At 41.5% G+C, this 18,516-nt stretch overlaps 1 protein-coding gene across 1 annotated transcript in view; it reads right to left on the reverse strand.

The window, feature by feature from the left end:
• Positions 1–18,516, reverse strand: part of ROBO2 (roundabout guidance receptor 2) — a 721,099-nt gene that overhangs the window by 137,569 nt on the left and 565,014 nt on the right. Inside the window, exons 10-12 of the mRNA XM_084843509.1 lie at positions 13,192–13,273; positions 10,835–11,000; positions 9,577–9,743 (exon numbers count right to left, since the gene is read on the reverse strand). Coding sequence (XP_084699635.1) covers positions 9,577–9,743; positions 10,835–11,000; positions 13,192–13,273 — 415 coding nt within the window. The remainder of the gene's footprint in view (positions 1–9,576; positions 9,744–10,834; positions 11,001–13,191; positions 13,274–18,516) is intronic.

The following is an 18,516-nucleotide window of genomic DNA, read 5'->3' on the forward strand; positions in this document are numbered from 1 at the left end:
TGCAGGATCAAGCATACATGGACACACACACACACACACACACACACACACACATTATCTTAATGAGGAGAGTCACTAAGAAGAATCAGTTCATGATGACGATAAAAGCTTAAGAATCTTGATTTAAATATCTTTACTGAAATTATTTGATTTTTAAATAATGCAGTAGATGAAATTGAATTGTGAACCTAACAAAGCATGGATGAAACACTTTGAATTTGTAAACCAACAATGTTTTCTATTATATATGAAATATATATCACTATTTAACTATTTAATAACCATCAGAGACACATTCTTCCATTTTTTAATGGTAACATCTATTGCATGACGTAAATGCTTTGAAACACTCAGGTAGTAATAATCTTGATGTTCCATAAACCTACAGGTCAGCTTTTTGTATGATTTAAGCAAATGACTTTCCCCCAACCAACATTGGGTACACTAGTTGCAATACTATATCAGGATTTTATTAATATGCCTCTTTTAATTACAATCTGAAGCCATAAAAGACAATACATTGTAGAAACTGGGGGAAAAAAAATACTGTGCACAGCATGTTTCTCTATAAAATGTTATTTAAGTTAATCCTGGTGCATTTGACAGTGATTCAAAGTGTACAGAAGAAAAACCCAAGCTATCACATAAGTCACACATACATGCATGAATGTATGCACGCGTGTGCGTGCATACACATACACACACACAGATTTGCTACCCCAATTATGATTACTCAAATATATGCAGGATATTCACATAGCAACACCATTGTTGGGAGGTCGCCCTGGCTGCCTTCTGAAATCCTCAGGTAGCCAGAATCAACACGCAGACAATAGGGCTCTTTTCCAAGGCTTTATTTCCATTCAACCTAATGATGCTTACAGGTGCTAATTGCTTGATCCTACGAGTGAGACTTAAGAGAGCTGCCTACTCAGGGGTTCTAACCTTAGGAATCAGTTGATCTCCATTTGGAGGGGAAGGCAGGAAACCTCTGAACTTATGGGCTAGGAAGAGAGAGTCCACCCCTTTCCCGTGGGACATCGGGGCGCTGCTGTTGCCATCGCACCAAGCGGGCTGAGAGCCTCCTCTCAGTGCCCACCATCTCCCGCTTGACACTGTGCTGGCACCTAGCGTCCAGAAACTGCTATTCCACCTCCCTCTCCCTGCCAGGGTCACTAACACTCTCAGGAATGTGTACCGGGAGGGGCTCTCCCCTTGGCTGCGCCTCTGAACAGCACGCATGTTCCTCTCCCATGGTTTCTATCTCTGCCTCAGAATCAGAACTGCTTTGGGGCTCTCTGGGCACCAATCCAACCCTGACAACCATCAACTGTGTAGAATTCCTGAACTGCTACAGGATACAATGCATCGTGTTCATTATCAAAATGCCTCCTTCTCCCTCTAACTCACTTATTATCTCAAAAGAGAAATAGGAATCCCATATGCTAAGTGGAGTATGTATCAGTGTGGCAGAAGGAGACTCTGGGTAGTAACCAATGCTGCCACTCCACTTATGAAATTGACATAGTGCTAACATAAACGACCTCTAGGGCCGCGGTGGCTTAGTGGCTAAGACGCTGAACTGCAGACTGGAAGGTCGGCAGGTCAGCAGTTCGAGGCCTGAGTGCTGCGTGACGGAGTGAGCTCCCATCTTCAGTCCCAGCTTCTGCCAACCTAGCAGTTCGAAAGCAAGAAATTGCAAGTAGATAAATAGGTACCGCCTCGGTGGGAAAGGTAACAGCGTTCTGTGCACCTCGGTGTTCAGTCATGCTGGCCACATGACCACGGAAGTGTCTTCGGACAGCGCTGGCTCTTCGGCTTAGAAACGGGGATGAGCACCGCACCCTAGAGTAGGACACGACTGGTTGGGGACACCTTTACATTTACCTTGAGTTAGGGGTGGACGAAAGTCCCTTACCTGTCGTCGAAGGACGTTTGCGGTGGGGGGGAGGCGCTTCGCTGCTCCCCCTGCGAAGTTCAGGCCGGGGGGGGAGGCTTCCCGCCTCGCCCGGCCGCGAACGCGAAAGTTTAAAAAAAAAACAAAAACGCCCCGATAGGCTACGTGACGATTCACGTAGCCTATCACGGCTAGATCTGCAAAGTCAGCCGTGATAGGCTACATCAATCGTCACGTAGCCTATCATGGGTGACTTAAAAAAAAAAAAGCGCATACGCTAATGGTGGCCCCCATAGGGAGCCGCCATTCGCGTTCCTTATTTAGTCGCTGTAGTCTACGTAAATGTTTACGTAGACTACGGCGAAAATAAGGGCAACGTGAATAAGGGCAACTTTGCAAATCTAGCCGTGATAGGCTACGTGAATCGTCACGTAGCCTATCAGGGGGCGTTTTTTTCTTTTTTCTTTTATTGCAATGGTGGTGGCGGCAGCCGGTCGAAAGACCGGCTGCCGCTCCCGCCCCGCTCGAACACCCTCCGAACCGCCGGCCGGACCCGCCGCCGGGAGGGACATTCGGCGAAGGTAAGTCCCTTCCCGGGGGGGGGTGCGGGGGGCGGGGGGGGTTCGGAGGATTTCTCCCCGAAACTTGTTTGGGGGGCCGAACACGTTGGCGCTCGGCCCCCCGAAGTATCGGGGAGAAATTCTCCGCCATCCCTACCTTTAGTGCTACACCAATAGTGAAAGTTGGCATGACAGGTTTCCCTAGAAACCTGCTGTGTCAGCTTATGCTATTGGCGTAGCACTAGAGGTAACTTACACTAGTGCTACATCAATTGTGTAAGTGGAGTGGCAGCGCTGGATACTGCCTTCTGTTTTGCTGCTGAGCAATGCTAGTATCCTCACTCCATTGGGAGCTGGAAGGGCAGTAAATAGCTGAAAAGAAGAACTTCTGAGTTCCCATAGATTATGCTCCCATCAAAGGTCTGGCTCACACATGAAAGTTCATCATATCTGTAGCATGAATTTTATATGTGTGATGAAGAATCAGTTTCTCACCACCATTGCAGCTGGCAGCAGCAACAATTAACTCCCAGCTCATGTTTAAGTAGATTATTCCTGTGAGTAGAATGAAAAGCCAAAGTAGCTTACATGACTACTGCTTATACCTGTCAGAAGATTTGCTGTGATATAAGACTAGGGGGTGTTAGGGTAGATTAGTAGAAAACAGGCAGACAGGACTGAATTCAAAGTAGAGATTGGACTGACAAAATTGAATTACAGGGCAATTATAAACAAATGAACAAAACAAGGTGAAGGATTGCAAGGCTTGGTCTATGGCAAAGTCAGACAACTTCAAGCGAAATATATAAATAACTGAGCTAACAACAGGCTTCGTTTTGCTTCCTGTCAGGGCTGCTGAAAGGCTGGAGCCCATGACACTATAGCAGAGCAGAACAGTGCACTTTGATCAGCTCCAGGTTTTGGGGGCCCCCAAGACATGTCTTCTATGGAGTTATGTCTTCATACTGGTAGTTAGCAGACTACTGCTGACAATAGGTTTTAGATAACATGCCTTCAGAATATTCAAAATTCCAACCTAAGCTGAAATTCAGCTAAGCTGAAAATACCGGAATCATTGACTGACTGCTTTCTACACCATTTTTGAATTACCATCTGATAAGCCCAACTGGTCATTAGAAATATACCCTTATAACTCATAAATTCATGTTTACCCATATGGAAGATCTGTGTGATTAAAACCATTAATTAAAAATAGAAGAGGTCAATGAAGATATATGCAGAATGAGAACATTCAATCTTATATGAGGCTTCTAACACAGAAAGTATAAATAGATTAGAATAAGACATTATCTCTGGCTTTTGACATTTACCTGGGTAAATCTGGGAAATAGGAAGACAATGCGATCTTACAACTTGTTCTATATTACACCATTTAAGTTATCCTTTGAATTGAGCCCTCTATATATAATTTTTAGTCTAATGGCAAATAATACAGACATGTTTGGATAGGTTACGCTGCTTTTCTGGTTTTGATTCAAGACAGTTGCCAAAGAAACATATGGTTCTTTACCTTCCCAAATAAAATTTGGTAACTTTTTCTACCAAAATTTAAATGCTTGTATTATTTCCTCTATTTCCAATTCAAGTCTTATTGTGTGTGGCACAAATGTAGCCAAAACTGCACCATCCAAGTGGTACAACACAGAAGCATCAGCAGACTCTGAGTAACCCCAAGGTTTGCAGGGTACAAAAATCTTAAGAAAAGGCTGTAAGGGGGACAAAACCCACAAAACAACCAAGTGAGGACTCTGTGACCATGGAATGTTGCATGGTAGAAGGGGGAATGGAATAGAGTGGCTGGAGAAGAAGGCCAGAGGAAGACAGACAGAGATATAAAAAGGTATAGAGAAAGCCACATCATTGTCTAGGTAGGTCTTTTCCTGGTTCACAATGAGAAACTACTTTAAGGGCGCAATCCTATTCAGATAGGCAGCAGCCTCCAAACTCGGAGGCAACTGCCTATCCAATGCAGGGCAGGAGAAGCATGGAGGGGATTGTTCCCTCCGTGCTTTTCCTGCCCTGCATTTTTGGCTAGACAGCCGATTTTGGCTGTCTAGCTGTGGGAGGGCTGCGTGAGGGAGGAGGCTGCTGTACGACACATTGGATGTGTCGTACAGGCATTTCTGCCCTCCCCACCCCAGAACATCCCTTTTTGGCTGCTCTGCGCTCCTTTTGCGAATGTGGAGGACGGAAGCAGCACAGAAGTGGGCGGAGGTTGGTTCTCCAGGGACCGACCTTGGAGCGTGGGCTCTGAGGTCGGTTCCCAGAAAACCAGATATCCTATGGCCATCTAGCCACTGTCTAGTGTCCATAGGATTGCGCCTTCCATGTTCCCAAAGCCAAAAAGAAAAGACGAAAACTAGATAAAAAGGGAAGGGAATAGAGAATCCTGGTAGAAGTCATGGCTGACTGACTGGAACCCTGAACTATACACTACAACATTTTGCCTTGGTACTGGAGAGAAGAAGGGAAGCACATTCTGGCTTTTGCAATCAGCCAGGAAACCTAGGGATACTGGGCTACACCTCTGCATCCTAGGAATTACATCAAACCAAGGGAGAGACCAACTCGCCCATCTCTTGCCCAGAGAAGGAGCAGCTGCAGGGAGCTAACTTTCCTCTCTCTGCCGGGAAGAACACTCAGCTCCAACTGACAATTGCCCAGGGACAGCAGAAGTAATAGAAAGAATGCTCTGGCCCCATCTATTGGCCTAAGGAACAAGAGTCTCATTCAAGCAAGAACACCAGCAAGATCAGCCTGGCCCAATGTGGCTCACCATCTTGTTCTGGCCTTGAAAAACTGATCTCCTTCCTCTTCCTTTCCCCCTCCAATCCCCTTCCCTTGTGTGACTTGTCATTTTAGTTTGTAAGCCTGATGGCAGGGCCTGTCTCTCTCTTTTAATTGATGTGAGCCACTTTGGGATACAATAATTGTCTGAAAAGCAAGATAAAAATGCAGTAAATAAAACAAAACAAAACAAACAAATAAATAAAATAATAATTTTATTATCATTTATTTAGTAGGCAGGGCCTACTTGCATGTATTATAACTGGCACTTTTTCCAAGACAAAACACCTTGGGAGTACATTCATTTTATTAATGGTAACTTTGCTGAGCCACTAAATTTCTATTACTATCCATTTATCTTTCTCTGCAACCATTTATTATTTAAAGTATGGGTAAGAATATACAATTCTTGTTTGGACTGAAGACATGAATTTGACATAGAATATGACTTGACCAACAGGACCAGAAGGATAGTCCAACAGTGGGATTGGGAAGGATTATCATGCTTTTGTAGTGAAAATGGTGGAAATTATTTGGTGAGGCAGAGACCTGAATGGTCACCTATCATTAGACCCAATGTATTTTTGTAGGGACCAGTAAAATCTGCAACAACCCAATGTAAACCTCACACCAGCTCCAAGAAGAAAACAATAAAAAATACAGCCACATGGAGGAGGAAAGGAGATCTGACAATAAGAACCCTTCCATTACCAAGGTACAACCTTAATTTGTAGCTTGTTAGTATTAAAGGAACCAGAATACATAATGGCATTTTCTATAGTTATTTCAATACATTAAAGCCTGTGGTCATAGATATCTACTGCAATTGATATCATGCATCAGTGCTTTTAGCTGATTCTTTCCTTTGTAATGGCTAGCGTGAATAGGCTTTTTCCTCTGGATGTCAGCTTTCTTTGTGAGGCTGGGTGAGATGAGAGCACCATTTGAAATCACATCAAAACATTATGCTAAGTGTAATTTGAATTCATTATTTAATTCCACTAAACTGTAGGATACCACAAAGGCTGTCACTGTTATACATGCTGGAGCACATGTGGCTGGCAGACAGCTAAGGAAAATAGAAACTACAACATACTGGAACGTAAAGAAAAGAACTGTTTTAATGAAATAAAATCTTTTGTCTGTCTGCCACGTAGAATTGGACAAACTGGCGCAAAATGTGGTCCCTTCTTGAAGAACTGGATGGTATTAACAACATTAAAGCCAGTATGCAGAGGCACTCATGGTGGGTCTGGGAGGCAACGGAGACTGGTTCCTAGTACACTTCCTCTGATTCACTCAGTGGAGAATGATAAATCTGAGACATTCCTCCAACCTTCAAACACATGGGGAATGGAACGGGGACACTGTGTGCAATTCAGCTCCACCAAACCTTCAAAGAACATCTGAGAAGAGCTACTGACAGCTATTCATCTAGTGAATAAAATCTCTGTGTGTGGAAACTGGGCTTCAGCACACACATTTGGTGCACTAGATATGTGGAAGCCTGATGTACAGAGATAACAGACAACATCGAAAAATGCAGTAATTCACATACAACTGCACCCCATACAATTCTCTGTATGGCAGCCTTTATATAGGCTTGTGCATGTGTGTGTGGGTACAGTGTATCCATGGAGCCAACAGTGCATGCCCATTTTCCCATGAAACAGTGCAAATGGCAGAGGGAACTGATTTCCCTCTTCCTTCACATATGGTAATGTTATGGTTTAGAATCCTAGCAGTAATGGACAAATTACAAGAAAACATGTTGCAGATCAGCTATGTTTCTCTGAATCTATTTAAAATATCAACGTAGCAGCAGGAATTAAATATTTTTTTTTTCCATTTAGGATTTTGTGAATGAATATACAGAAACTACAGTGATCAAAATAACTTCTCATTATAATTTGGGTAGACATATATGAAATTCATAATAGATTCAGATACACAAAATATCTAATTCAGCAGGACACTTGTTCTATTCAGGCATAATGCCATGTGATCCGGAACACTGATTTTCCACCATTACGGATCTGTGAGCCCCCACGGATATAGGAGACTCTCTTCTTCACAATGTCACCCTCCATGTGTAGAGCGCGATGAAAGCAATGAGAAAGAGAGGTGCGGCTAACGCAGTCCCCCTCTTCATGTGTTTACTGACATTGTTTTCCTATCTCCTGAATAGGTTTACTGACTGCTTTGTTATCTGGCAGTGCAAACAACATTTCAATGGGCTTTCTGATATTAAAAAAAAAATTGGGGCAAGAGTAGATGTTCTAATTGGTTTGTGGTTTTGCCTGCATATTATGTCCATAAAAATAATATGTTTATTGACATATCATTATTTTAATTACTAGTTAAGTGCCCATCAATATTTTGGACAGGGCTTGGAGGGTCTCTCTAGGAGAAAGGAACCAAGAGGAAAGGGGCTGGGTTCAGTTTTAACATCATCAACACTAGATCCAATGCCACATCATTTTCACCTTGCAATGGCATAGGAGTCCTGCAAGAAAACATGTATACTCAACATGTAGATATGTACTGCTTCCACCATCCATCCATCTCTGCCCCAGGGTATCCTGCAGGGAAAGTCTGAATGACAAAGGGACAGAAGCCAGCAGCTGGCTTCTTGTCAGGGTTGCCTCTGAGCATATAGAGTGTCAGAGTAGCTCAGATTCTGAGGAAGAGCTGTAACATGTGGGGGAGGAACTTTCCCAGGCTTCAGAGGCACAACTGCACGGAGAGCTCCCCTCCCCCTTCACACATCCCTGGGAGTGACAGTGAACAGGGGGAGGTGAGGGAAGAACAATCTGAACTCTTAGATGCAAGCCGCAGACGCAGGCACAACCGGGAAATCGCAGGGGCTGAACTCCCGCGCGCTGCCCAATTGGCTTGGCGTCAACAGCTGCGCCTAGAGGTGTCACGGGAGAGGGGGAGATCTTCCCCTCCCACCCCTTAAGTTAAGAGAGCTTGCCGCCTTTTTCCCAAATGGAGATCAACTTTGGTAGTTTCCCTTTGAACTCCCTGAAGGCTGTTTCTTTTGTAGTCTGTGAGTCTCTAGCAAGTTGCATCTGTATGCCTCATTAGGGTAAATGGAATTAAAGCCTTGGAAATGCAGCCTCTGGTCTGAGTGTTGATTTGGCTCTTGGAGTTCTCAGCGAGCAAAAAGGGAATCCTGACACTTCTATGCATTTGGCCTTGTCTAAACTGCTCTCAAATTTAATTATTTATTTAAAATATTTCTGTGCTGTCTTTAAGGGGAAGGGCCCTCCCAAGGCGGCTTAAGTAATAAAAACCCATACAATAAAAACCCATACAATTATAAAGCAGCGAAATGATAAAGCAACAAAAAATAAGAAAATCAACATACACCAGCAATAAAACATCTATCCAGCTGGTACTAAAATCTAAAACACAATTGCAGCTAAAAAACTAGAACAGTCCAATAAAACATAATCAGGAAAATGGCAGACAAAACAAGTAGGCCTTCCTGGCCTTCCTAAAAGCTTGCTATTATGAGTCCTAATGGAACCCCCCCCACACCCGGATGGCGACCTATTCCAGTGATGTGAAGGAATTGCGGAAAAGGTCCTCTCTTGTGTACTTGCCCACTTAACTGTCGTCGATCCCTTTGCCAATATCTCACAACAGTGAATTTGCTATTTTCACTGCTGTAGCACACTGAATTGACATTGTCATGAAGCTGTCTACCACAACCATAAGATCTGTTTCTTCTATGGTCATATATAGTTTAGATCCCATCTGTGTATATGCAAGCTTATGAATTCTTTTACTAATATGCATTACTTTACAGTAATGTCCACTGAATTATACCACCCTGCTAATTATTGCACTGAAGAGCAGTTAAGAAATCCATGAAAGATAAATAAATGTTCATTTGTCATTTTATTGTCCTCTTACCCAGTTTGTGGAGGTCCTTTTGGAGCTCTTCATAGCTCTTAATATTTCACCATTCTGGACAATTTGATGTCTTCTACAAATCTAACTATCTCACTGCTCATCCCTGACTCCAAATCATATATGAATTTAAATTACACTGATCCCAGATCCTTGGGGTACCTCACTACTTCCTTATACCATGAAAACGTTTAGCTTACTTCTACCATTTGTGTTCTGTATTTGTATACCCTCCACTCTTTCATTGAGCGTAGCCCAGTTTGGGGTTTTATTTCTTAGTCATGTTAGGATATCAAGACATATTGAGTATGTGTGTCAAAGTGAAAGCACAGCTACCGTATATATTACTGTAACTGCAAACGTGTTACCTGAAAAACAGAATGAAGTTACCTTGGGTTCGGACGGGGTCTGACATGGTGCTGGGGTCACTCAAACCTTGTGAGTTGATAGCTCTCACCATAAACAGGTAGATCGTATTTGGACGAAGTCCTCTCACAGTGTAAGGTGTCGTTTTTACATGGTTAGCAACAGTTTGCCAGCTATTGCTCACTGACTGACTGCAATTAAAATATATTAGGAGACTATAGATCAAAGCAATGCAAAGGTAGAAAATGCTTAGAGATAAGTTTCAATATACAGCTAAAAGTAACTGAGAGAAAATAAGTTTATAATGCAGTATTAACACAATTAAATAGTTCTGATGGTTTCATCCGAATAAATCAACTACAAAACCAAAGCGAAACAGATAACAAATTACTGCTTTGCTGATATGTTATAGCCCATGAGAAAAATACCTGAAAATAGAAATGGGGTGTGGGGGAGTGGCACCTTCTTGAACACACACCTTGGAAAAGATCAAACCTGCTAAAATAATAACTTTAATAAAATATAAAACATTTTTAAATTATCTTGCCCTCCTTGCTCAAAGTTTACATGCAAAATTCACCTGTCCAAAAGCACATCTGCAAAAGAAGAAGAATACTGGGTGACTACATTGAAGCTGGACAGCCATCTGTCAGGGATGTTTTGACTTGGCTTCCTGCACTGAGCAGGGGGTTGGACTCAGTGGTCTTACAGGCCCCTTCTAACCCTACTGTTCTATGATTCTATTATTTCCTTTGCTGAATTACTGAACTGGACAGTTCTAGAGACAGATTAAAGAATATGCCTTCATTTTGCTATAACGTATTTAATACAGGAGAGTCTGATAGGATGTAACTGTTTATTACCGGGTCAAAATAGGCAACTTTGCAGAGTTTAGAGAGCATAATTTCATTTCTCCAGGATTTATGTTATGAATGAATGATGAATGTATGCCAGCCCAACAAAAGGCAGTCAATGAAGAATTTAGATGTTTTACTTAGATGATAACTGAGAATATTCCGGTTACTAGTAAGAATCCTGGTTTGAATCTACAGGCATCATATATTCCAGGAAATCCAACCAACCAAGTGTGTTTCATAATTCCTTAGAAACACATGGTACGTATTCATAACTGAGATGTTTAAAAAATTATTTTACTTTAAGCATACACATAATCATCATGTCTTAACTGTCTGATATCAATAAGTCTTTAAAATGAGTTTGCTCAAACATTGATATGTCCATAATTAAGTCAACATACACAGAAGATGGATTTTTAACATACCTAAAAGCCTCAATGATATATGCACTAGTGGGTAGGCTTCCAGGGGTACCTGGCTGCCAAGACAAGGTGACACTATTCTTAGTGACATCAGTGACCTGAGGCTTGGATGGTGGGCCAGGGAGGTCATTTAAATCATAATTCCTGCTGACCGCTGCTCCCCCAGACTCTGTAGGAGACAAATGGTAAGATTTTACACTATCTCTTTATTAAATAAACAAAACGTAAAAACTAAGTTTCAAAAACATATTTAAAACACACAGTAGCATTGTTCAGGCATTCAGATTGTACGTTCAACGTGTGTAGGGAAAGCACGGCAGGCTCTGCCCCTCTCCCTCTGCCCCTTCACTGAACATCTAAATGAATTCTCTGCATGTACAGCTATATGTGTGGAGGGCTTTGTCCATTTGAGTAGGAACCCAGTCACTAGTAGGGGTCTTGCTCATGTGGACAGAGTCCTCTGTGCATACAGCTGTAAACACAGGGGCTGTGTTCAGGAGTTCAAAGAATGTGCAGAGGGGAAGGAGCAAAGGCTGCCATTCTAACTCTGTTCATGACCACTGAATGCACAGTCTCAGCACCTGAGTCAGGCTAGTGCAATAGCCCAATCTGAAATGAGCTAAGAGAAGAGTATAGGGTGAGGTGTGTGTGCTCTGTGTGAAAAGAGCTAACATATTATCTACACTGTAAGCTGCAACGCCTTACATTGGTATGCTAATATAAGTATTTTTTACTGGGAGGGATCATACGTCTTAGCCCAACAGCCGAAGCTTCTCCCCCTATTAAAGGAAACACTGAGTCTGACCACGGGTCCATCTAACCTAGGGATGGCTAAATCTGTCATTTTCCATTTCCTGTAGTTTCTGATTTTTTCCAGTCTCACATTCTGTAAGCCATCCCATTTCCACATCAGTTTGAAGATTTTATTTTATTTAAACAGCCTGCATGAACATTTGTATGCGTTTTTGTGTGCATTTCCCCTAATGCACTCATCTTTGTATGCACTTTTCAAACAAATGTGCCCTAGATTCGTGAATTTCTAAATGTTATTTCTACTACTATGCACACTTTTGTGTGCACTTTCCCCTAATATATACATTTTTGTATGCATTTTTAAATTTGGATAGCTCCATCACAAAATTTGGAGAACTGTGAATTTCAAAGGATACTGAATTTCAATTCATGTATAGGTTTGCAAGTGTGAAATTAGGTCAATTTGCATTAAAATGCAAACAATGGATTTGTCCCCCATCCCTAATCCTATCCAGTCTACTCAAGTGGTTCTCCAAGGTCTCAGCTTGAGGTGTTTCCCAGCCCTGCTATCAATATTATTTCACTGGTTATGAGGCAGATGGAGACAGCAATCCTACCGTTGCTGGGAAAACGTTCCAGGGACCATAGGATTGTTTGGAATCCCCCTTCTGAGGTCGGAAACAGAACTCCAACCTCGGAAGGGGGAGTCAGAGATCTGACCACCCTCCTCCACTCCCTCGCAGCTGGCTGTCTTCTGAGGTCATAAAAATGACCTTGGAGGAGGAGAGGGAAATGGGGCATTCCATTGGACAGGGAGGGGAAGAGATCAGAAAGGCCAGATATGAGTTATCCTGAGCCTCTTCATCCTCCTTTCCCCCTGTGAAGTGCTCTTACTAAACAGGCCAAAAAAGGCCCGCCTAGCAAAATCTGTAGAGCGGGAAGATGGGGAGGCAAAGATCACCTCTGCCACTACTCCTGCCCTGCTTTGGATGATTGGACACCTTCGGTTTGCGGGCTTTTGATCACTGAGGGTGCAATCGATAGGACTGTGCCCTAAAACTATGATCTTCTAGCTACAAAACATGTGTTCTACCACTGAGCTATGGCAACAAACAAAGCAACACATAAAATAAGAACAGGTACTACTTGGTCTGTCAACTCTTATTTTTTAATAGCCAGAATGTTTTCAAGTATGGTGAGGAATTCCAGCGAAACAATCAAGAAAAAAATGGTTTCTTCACCTAGATCTATATAGGCACAAAAACTTCCAGAATGACTTAAGGCACGCTTGCCCAACTTGTCCACAAAGATGAATGCAGCTCACATACTGAAATCATGGACTGCTGGGTCTTAATACTCCCTTCCCTCTGTGTTTGCAGTTTGAGGGAGGCAGCAAAGACAATACGATTATCAAGATATGAAAAGGTCAACACAGGTGGCTGGGGTGCTGCTTTTGGCTTGGTGAGTAAAATTGTGCAGACTGGTCTTTGGATGGTATTCAATTAACTATCTGCTGAACTATCCGACTTTTTTCCTTTATTTTTGCTTTGCTTATTCACAATACAAACATGTTCATTTCGTTCCAAAAATAGATAGTTATGGCTTACCTGTCACATCTAGCACAGCACTCCAAGATGTTTCCCCACTTGAACTTGTGGCAACACAAGTGTATGTGCCAGTGTCAGATATCTAAACACATAGAAATGGTTGAGGACATTATTAACTCCTTTACATAATCTGTTCATGTAATTTTTCTAAATGTTTCTTGTTGCAGACTAAGAGGGATTAGACTACACTCTGAATCCAAATAAATGGAACCAAATATTTCATATACAATAATTTAATGATATCTTGTAGTAAATTGTAATTCCTTAATCCTCCTTGATAGGTTTTCAAGTTTCCCCACAAATTACTATTTATCATGTTATTTATGTCATTAGTTTTGGATAACAATTTCAAAGAGAAAGCAATTTCATATGGCAATGTTTTATTTCATTTAATTAATTAAGAGGGCAGAAGACAAGGGCAACGCAACAGAAAACTTTAAATCTGTGCATTGCTGTTGTAACATTTCTTCATTATTATAACAACTGTCACAGCAGAGACAATTATGTTAAGACCCATCAGTAAATTGAACATTCTGCTCTGTCAAATGATGATCTAGGGGTGTGTGTGTGTGTTCTAACTTTTATACAGTAGAAATGGTTTGCTCTTTCTCCCTCAAAATTTCACCAATTGTCCTGAAATTTTCAATGAACACTTCTTTCTGGCACCTGATTGGTGACATTTTGAGGGAGAAAGAGCAGTTCAAAGCCAAAAAGCAAAACAACAACAACCCCTTAATTATATCATGAAGTTCCTTATTCTTCTTTTGGGATTCCTTGGTCCTACACACTCCAGATCTGAAAGGCTGTAGCAGAGGATCAAGCCTTTCTAGGTCATCTCATTTTATTTACAGTTATTAATGTAGGAAAACATTAACTTTACCAACATAAAAAATCACAAATTATTAAAGCTTCCATATATTTTCCCCTACCAGAAGTGCATAGCTAAGCCCCAAACAGACAGCATTTTCTCTTGCCACAATTACAGTTATTTTTGATTGAATTTCACTGCCTTTCACACTAAAATAAATCTTTATCTGAGTAGTGCTGTAGTTTAGACATTTAGACTTTTCAGGAAAGGAAGTTACAAATGTTTGCTTAAAAATGGCATTTCTAGTTTGTTCATTTGACCTCCTTTGGTCTTCCTGTCCATCATGCTTTTCTCTTTTTTTCAGGAAAACGTTTTAATAGTATTGATTAAGACCATGAACTGGTTGGAAGATCAATGAAAAACAGGAGTTGGTTGACTATGGAGTGACTCATGAAAGCCCTTATCCTGCCATGTATGTTATTCCAGAAACAGGTGGAGATCAGGTGGAAAGCTGACACTGATGATAAGAGAAGAATATCTGTTTACAAATGTAGGTAGGGGTGGCTTTAATGCCACAATGGTTTATTGATTTTCAAAAAAGACTGTGTGTATGTGTTTGCATGCTCTGTATGTTTCTGTAGTTTCTTTTTCTACTTGTTTCATAACAAACAGTAAACAAGCTGTAGGAAACCAAGTGCCTTCCAGATGTTTTGGATAACAACTCCTATCGGTGCTAGCCAATATGACCAATGGTCAGAAATTATAGGAGTTGTAGCTCAAAACTTCTGGAGGGCACTGGTTGCTTACCCCCGCACCAAATTAGTCAAACCAACATTTTATTTGACCATAAAGGCACCTGCTATCAGTAATTAATGTCCTTCAATTATAGGCCCCCTTTTGGGTATAGGTAGTCATTCATATCCTTTTGCAGGTTTGTGTTGAATTGCTTTACAGCAATATACTGCAAAGAAGGGTGGTTTCATTTATTCCTAAATTGGCGGAGGCAATGAGGTCACTTTTCTGCCTTCCATGGAAGGAGAGTCAAATCTTAATGGAAACTCAAAAATAACTATGTTACTTCTGAACCTGAACCTAGCTAAAATACAAACCAGTATAAATCCCTGTCTCGAATATGGAACACAGGATTCTTTGAATATGGATATCTTTGAATATGGATTTAGATGCAGTTTTAGCAACCTGTAATTAGTATGGAATTATGCATCAAATACATATTTTTGTTTCTGAAGCCATAATTAAGGGAACAAAATATGTGGATTAATGTAACATTGTAAAAACGCAAAAATCCATAACGCTTTTGAAGAACTAAATAATTACCTTTACTACAGTTTTACCAACTCATTGTTGAGAACAAAACAATAGCCAGATCATAATTAAATAACCATTATTCTTTCAACTTGAGATTGACCTATTAAGTGTGATTCTAATCAACTTAGGGTGCAATCCTATGGAAAAAAATCATCAGCCACCATACTCAGAGGCTGACGACTATCCAATGCAGGGTGGCTTGAGGATGAAGGTGATCCTCAGCTCTGTGCTCTGGCTGCCCTGATTTCTGGCTAGACAGGCGATTTCACCTGTGTAGCCAGGGAGCTTCGGAGCAGGGGGGGAGGTCACGTGACGCATTGGAAGCTGCATAATGTGGCTTTCATGGTCTCCTCTGCTCCCTGCTCCCAGGGCTGCCCCCTTTTCACCATCTCTGCACTCCGTTTCCAAGCATGGAGACGTAGCCGGCATAGAGAGAACTGCGCTGGCTACAAGGGGGAGAGGGAGGGGACAGGGAGCACAGTTTCTGGGAACCAGGGTCAGAGCCCTGGCTCCGACCTCAGTTCCCAGAAACCAAAAATTCCTACGGCCCCCTAGAGAGTGTCTAGTGGCCACAGGATTGCTCCCTTAAATGCATGTGGAATTATGTATATAAGCTAATTGCTGTTTAGTCATGACCAGAGTTCAGCAGATCATGATTAGTTAACTCACACAGAAAGATGGAGAAAATAATTTTTTTAAGGCAATTGGCCCTAAGAGTAGTAAAGAAAAGAAGACTTTGGGCAAATACAGATGACTGTTTATGGAGTGGTACTTATCACAGTGGCATTCAACAATGTGAGAAGCCAGTAATCTGATGAGCATCCACTAAGTTAAGGTGGTTTTTTTTTAATTACTCACTTTCTTCCTTAGATTTCTCAGATCAAGTGATAATATGTGGTAAAATTCTCCTCACCATGCTCACCACAGTATGTTTTCTCTTGAAAATAGATGTTTGCAGACATCCAATATGAGAGAAGAGGTGAAGTTATTTTTGAATGTTTTAAAGAAGATGATCTAATTCTCCCTGAGGATGTGCCTACCCTACAGAATTAAGGTTGTTAAACATAGGCACTGCAGGAAACCTATTTGAGGGCAACATGTATTTAAGTGCAAAATTAAATCTTCTGGTTCAAATTCATAAAGATTTCCAGATTTTTTAAACCAATATGTCATACTCACACATTTTTCTAGGTTTTTCAGACTGAGCATAAAATTCAGCTAAAACACAGAAGTGCCAATTTTTTGAAGGAACATTTTTGCACAGTCTGAATGCTTTAAACCTATGTACTTTTGTTGATATTCTCTTTCAATCTTAAATGGGGGGAGCTTCATTTTATTTTAGTCTCTTTTATAGATCATGGGTCTCTAACAAAGCGATTAATGGACTTGCATGACTGAACTTTATCATTAGGCTGTTTCTATAGCTGGATGTAGTCAGGTATCCTACAAGCTTCTGGCACGTGGATTCTCGCCAGAAGCCCATCATCAGTGCTCTGAAAGTTTGTTTGAAATCACCAAGCTCCCACCTTTAATTGCTGCTTTCTAACACTACTGGGGAATCTTGACTATTCAAGCGCATTCTTAATCCAGCTCTACAGTAAAAACGCATTAACCTTCATGGCCCAAATCTGCCTTTAGCCTTAAGAGGGAGGATAAATTGTTTACTCAAGGAAAGCTAGCATACATTTTTTTTAATAAATTCCATTTTGTTACAAGGAGGTTAACAATTCATTTATGAGCTCTGATGAGATAGTGGCAGGAAACAAAATAGCCTTTCATTTTTGTACACTAAAGCTGCCTATTTATGAGGTGGGGGTTGGGAAGAAGGCGTGATAATAAATGTAAGTGTTAGCACTCTAGTGCTGACACAACAGTACTTGCACTTAAATGTTAACTGTGAATGCAATATCTATAGTTAACTTTCTGAGTTGTATAGATACTTATATGTGTATGTTATATCTCTACAATGTATGCATTCTGTATAAATTATTTGCCACTGGCTATACAGTTACCAACCAGACAGCATATACTGGTAGGAATATGCTCTGCCTTATACTCAGTCAGACTCTTAGTCCATCCAGCCCAGTATTTTCAGCACTGACTGGCAGAGGCTTTCCAGGGTTTCATGCAGGGGGTTTTCAAGCCCTACCTGGAGACAACAAAGATTGAACCTGAAACCTTCTGCATGCAAAGCATGTGCTCTACCATTGAGGTATGGTCCCTCCCATCGCATCATACTGCAGGATATCCCCAATCTTCTCTTGCAATATGATAAAACTGCTGATGTCATCTTTTCTATAGCATCTACTTTTAATAGGAATAAAACATGATTCTAAATTTGCTGAGCAGGAGATAGAAACAAATGGATTAAGCTACTGCTTTGTTTCACACAGTGGCTGATGCAGTCTCTGGAATGCAAGCTCCTTCCCTCCCCTGCAGCCCTTCCACTCCCTGGAGCAAACTGTTCAGAAACTGCAGCCAGTCTAGAATACTGTGGCCAGACTATTGACCAGGGTCAGTTCCAGGGAGCATGTTACTCCCTTGTTACAGCAGCTTCACTGGCTACCAGTTTGTTTCCATACAGAATTCAAAGTGTTGGTTATGACCTATAAAGCCTGATACAGCTTGGGACCAGGCTACCTGAAAGACCGCCTTCTCCATATCAACTTGTCCACTCCTTAAGATCTTCTGGAGAAGCCCTACTTTTGAGACTGCTGCCTTCAGAGGTGTGTTTGAGGGCAACTTGAGAGAGGGCCTTTCGGTGGCCACTCCCAGGCTGTGAAACTCCCAAGGGAGGCTAGGTTCACGTCCTCTCTGCTGTCCTTCCGCCAGCAGGCCAAAATCATTATTTAAGAAGGCCTTTGGCCTGTAAGTGGGTCTGTTGGGTTGGGTGCTTTTAAATTTTCTGTTCTGTATTGTTTTTATAGTATTATAATGTATTGTATTGTTTTAATCAATTGTTACTATGCCTGTAAACCACCTTGAGTGCCATTTTTTGGTAGCAAGGCAGGGTACAAATCAAATCAGTCAATAAATAATAGCATAAGGCAGCAATCCAGGACCTATTAGTTCTATCAAGGAAACCAGTTTTGTTTTTTGCAGGGAGGGCGAGAATTCTCAGTTGGAATGAGAAGGAGGGGCGACAGGAACATTTCACATATTTGCTCTTGAGTTTAATTCAGGCTTAAATA

This window comes from Heloderma suspectum, chromosome 3 (assembly GCF_057233095.1).
Source record: "Heloderma suspectum isolate Gila_16-S chromosome 3, 16-S_ref, whole genome shotgun sequence".
Lineage (NCBI taxonomy): Eukaryota > Metazoa > Chordata > Lepidosauria > Squamata > Helodermatidae > Heloderma > Heloderma suspectum.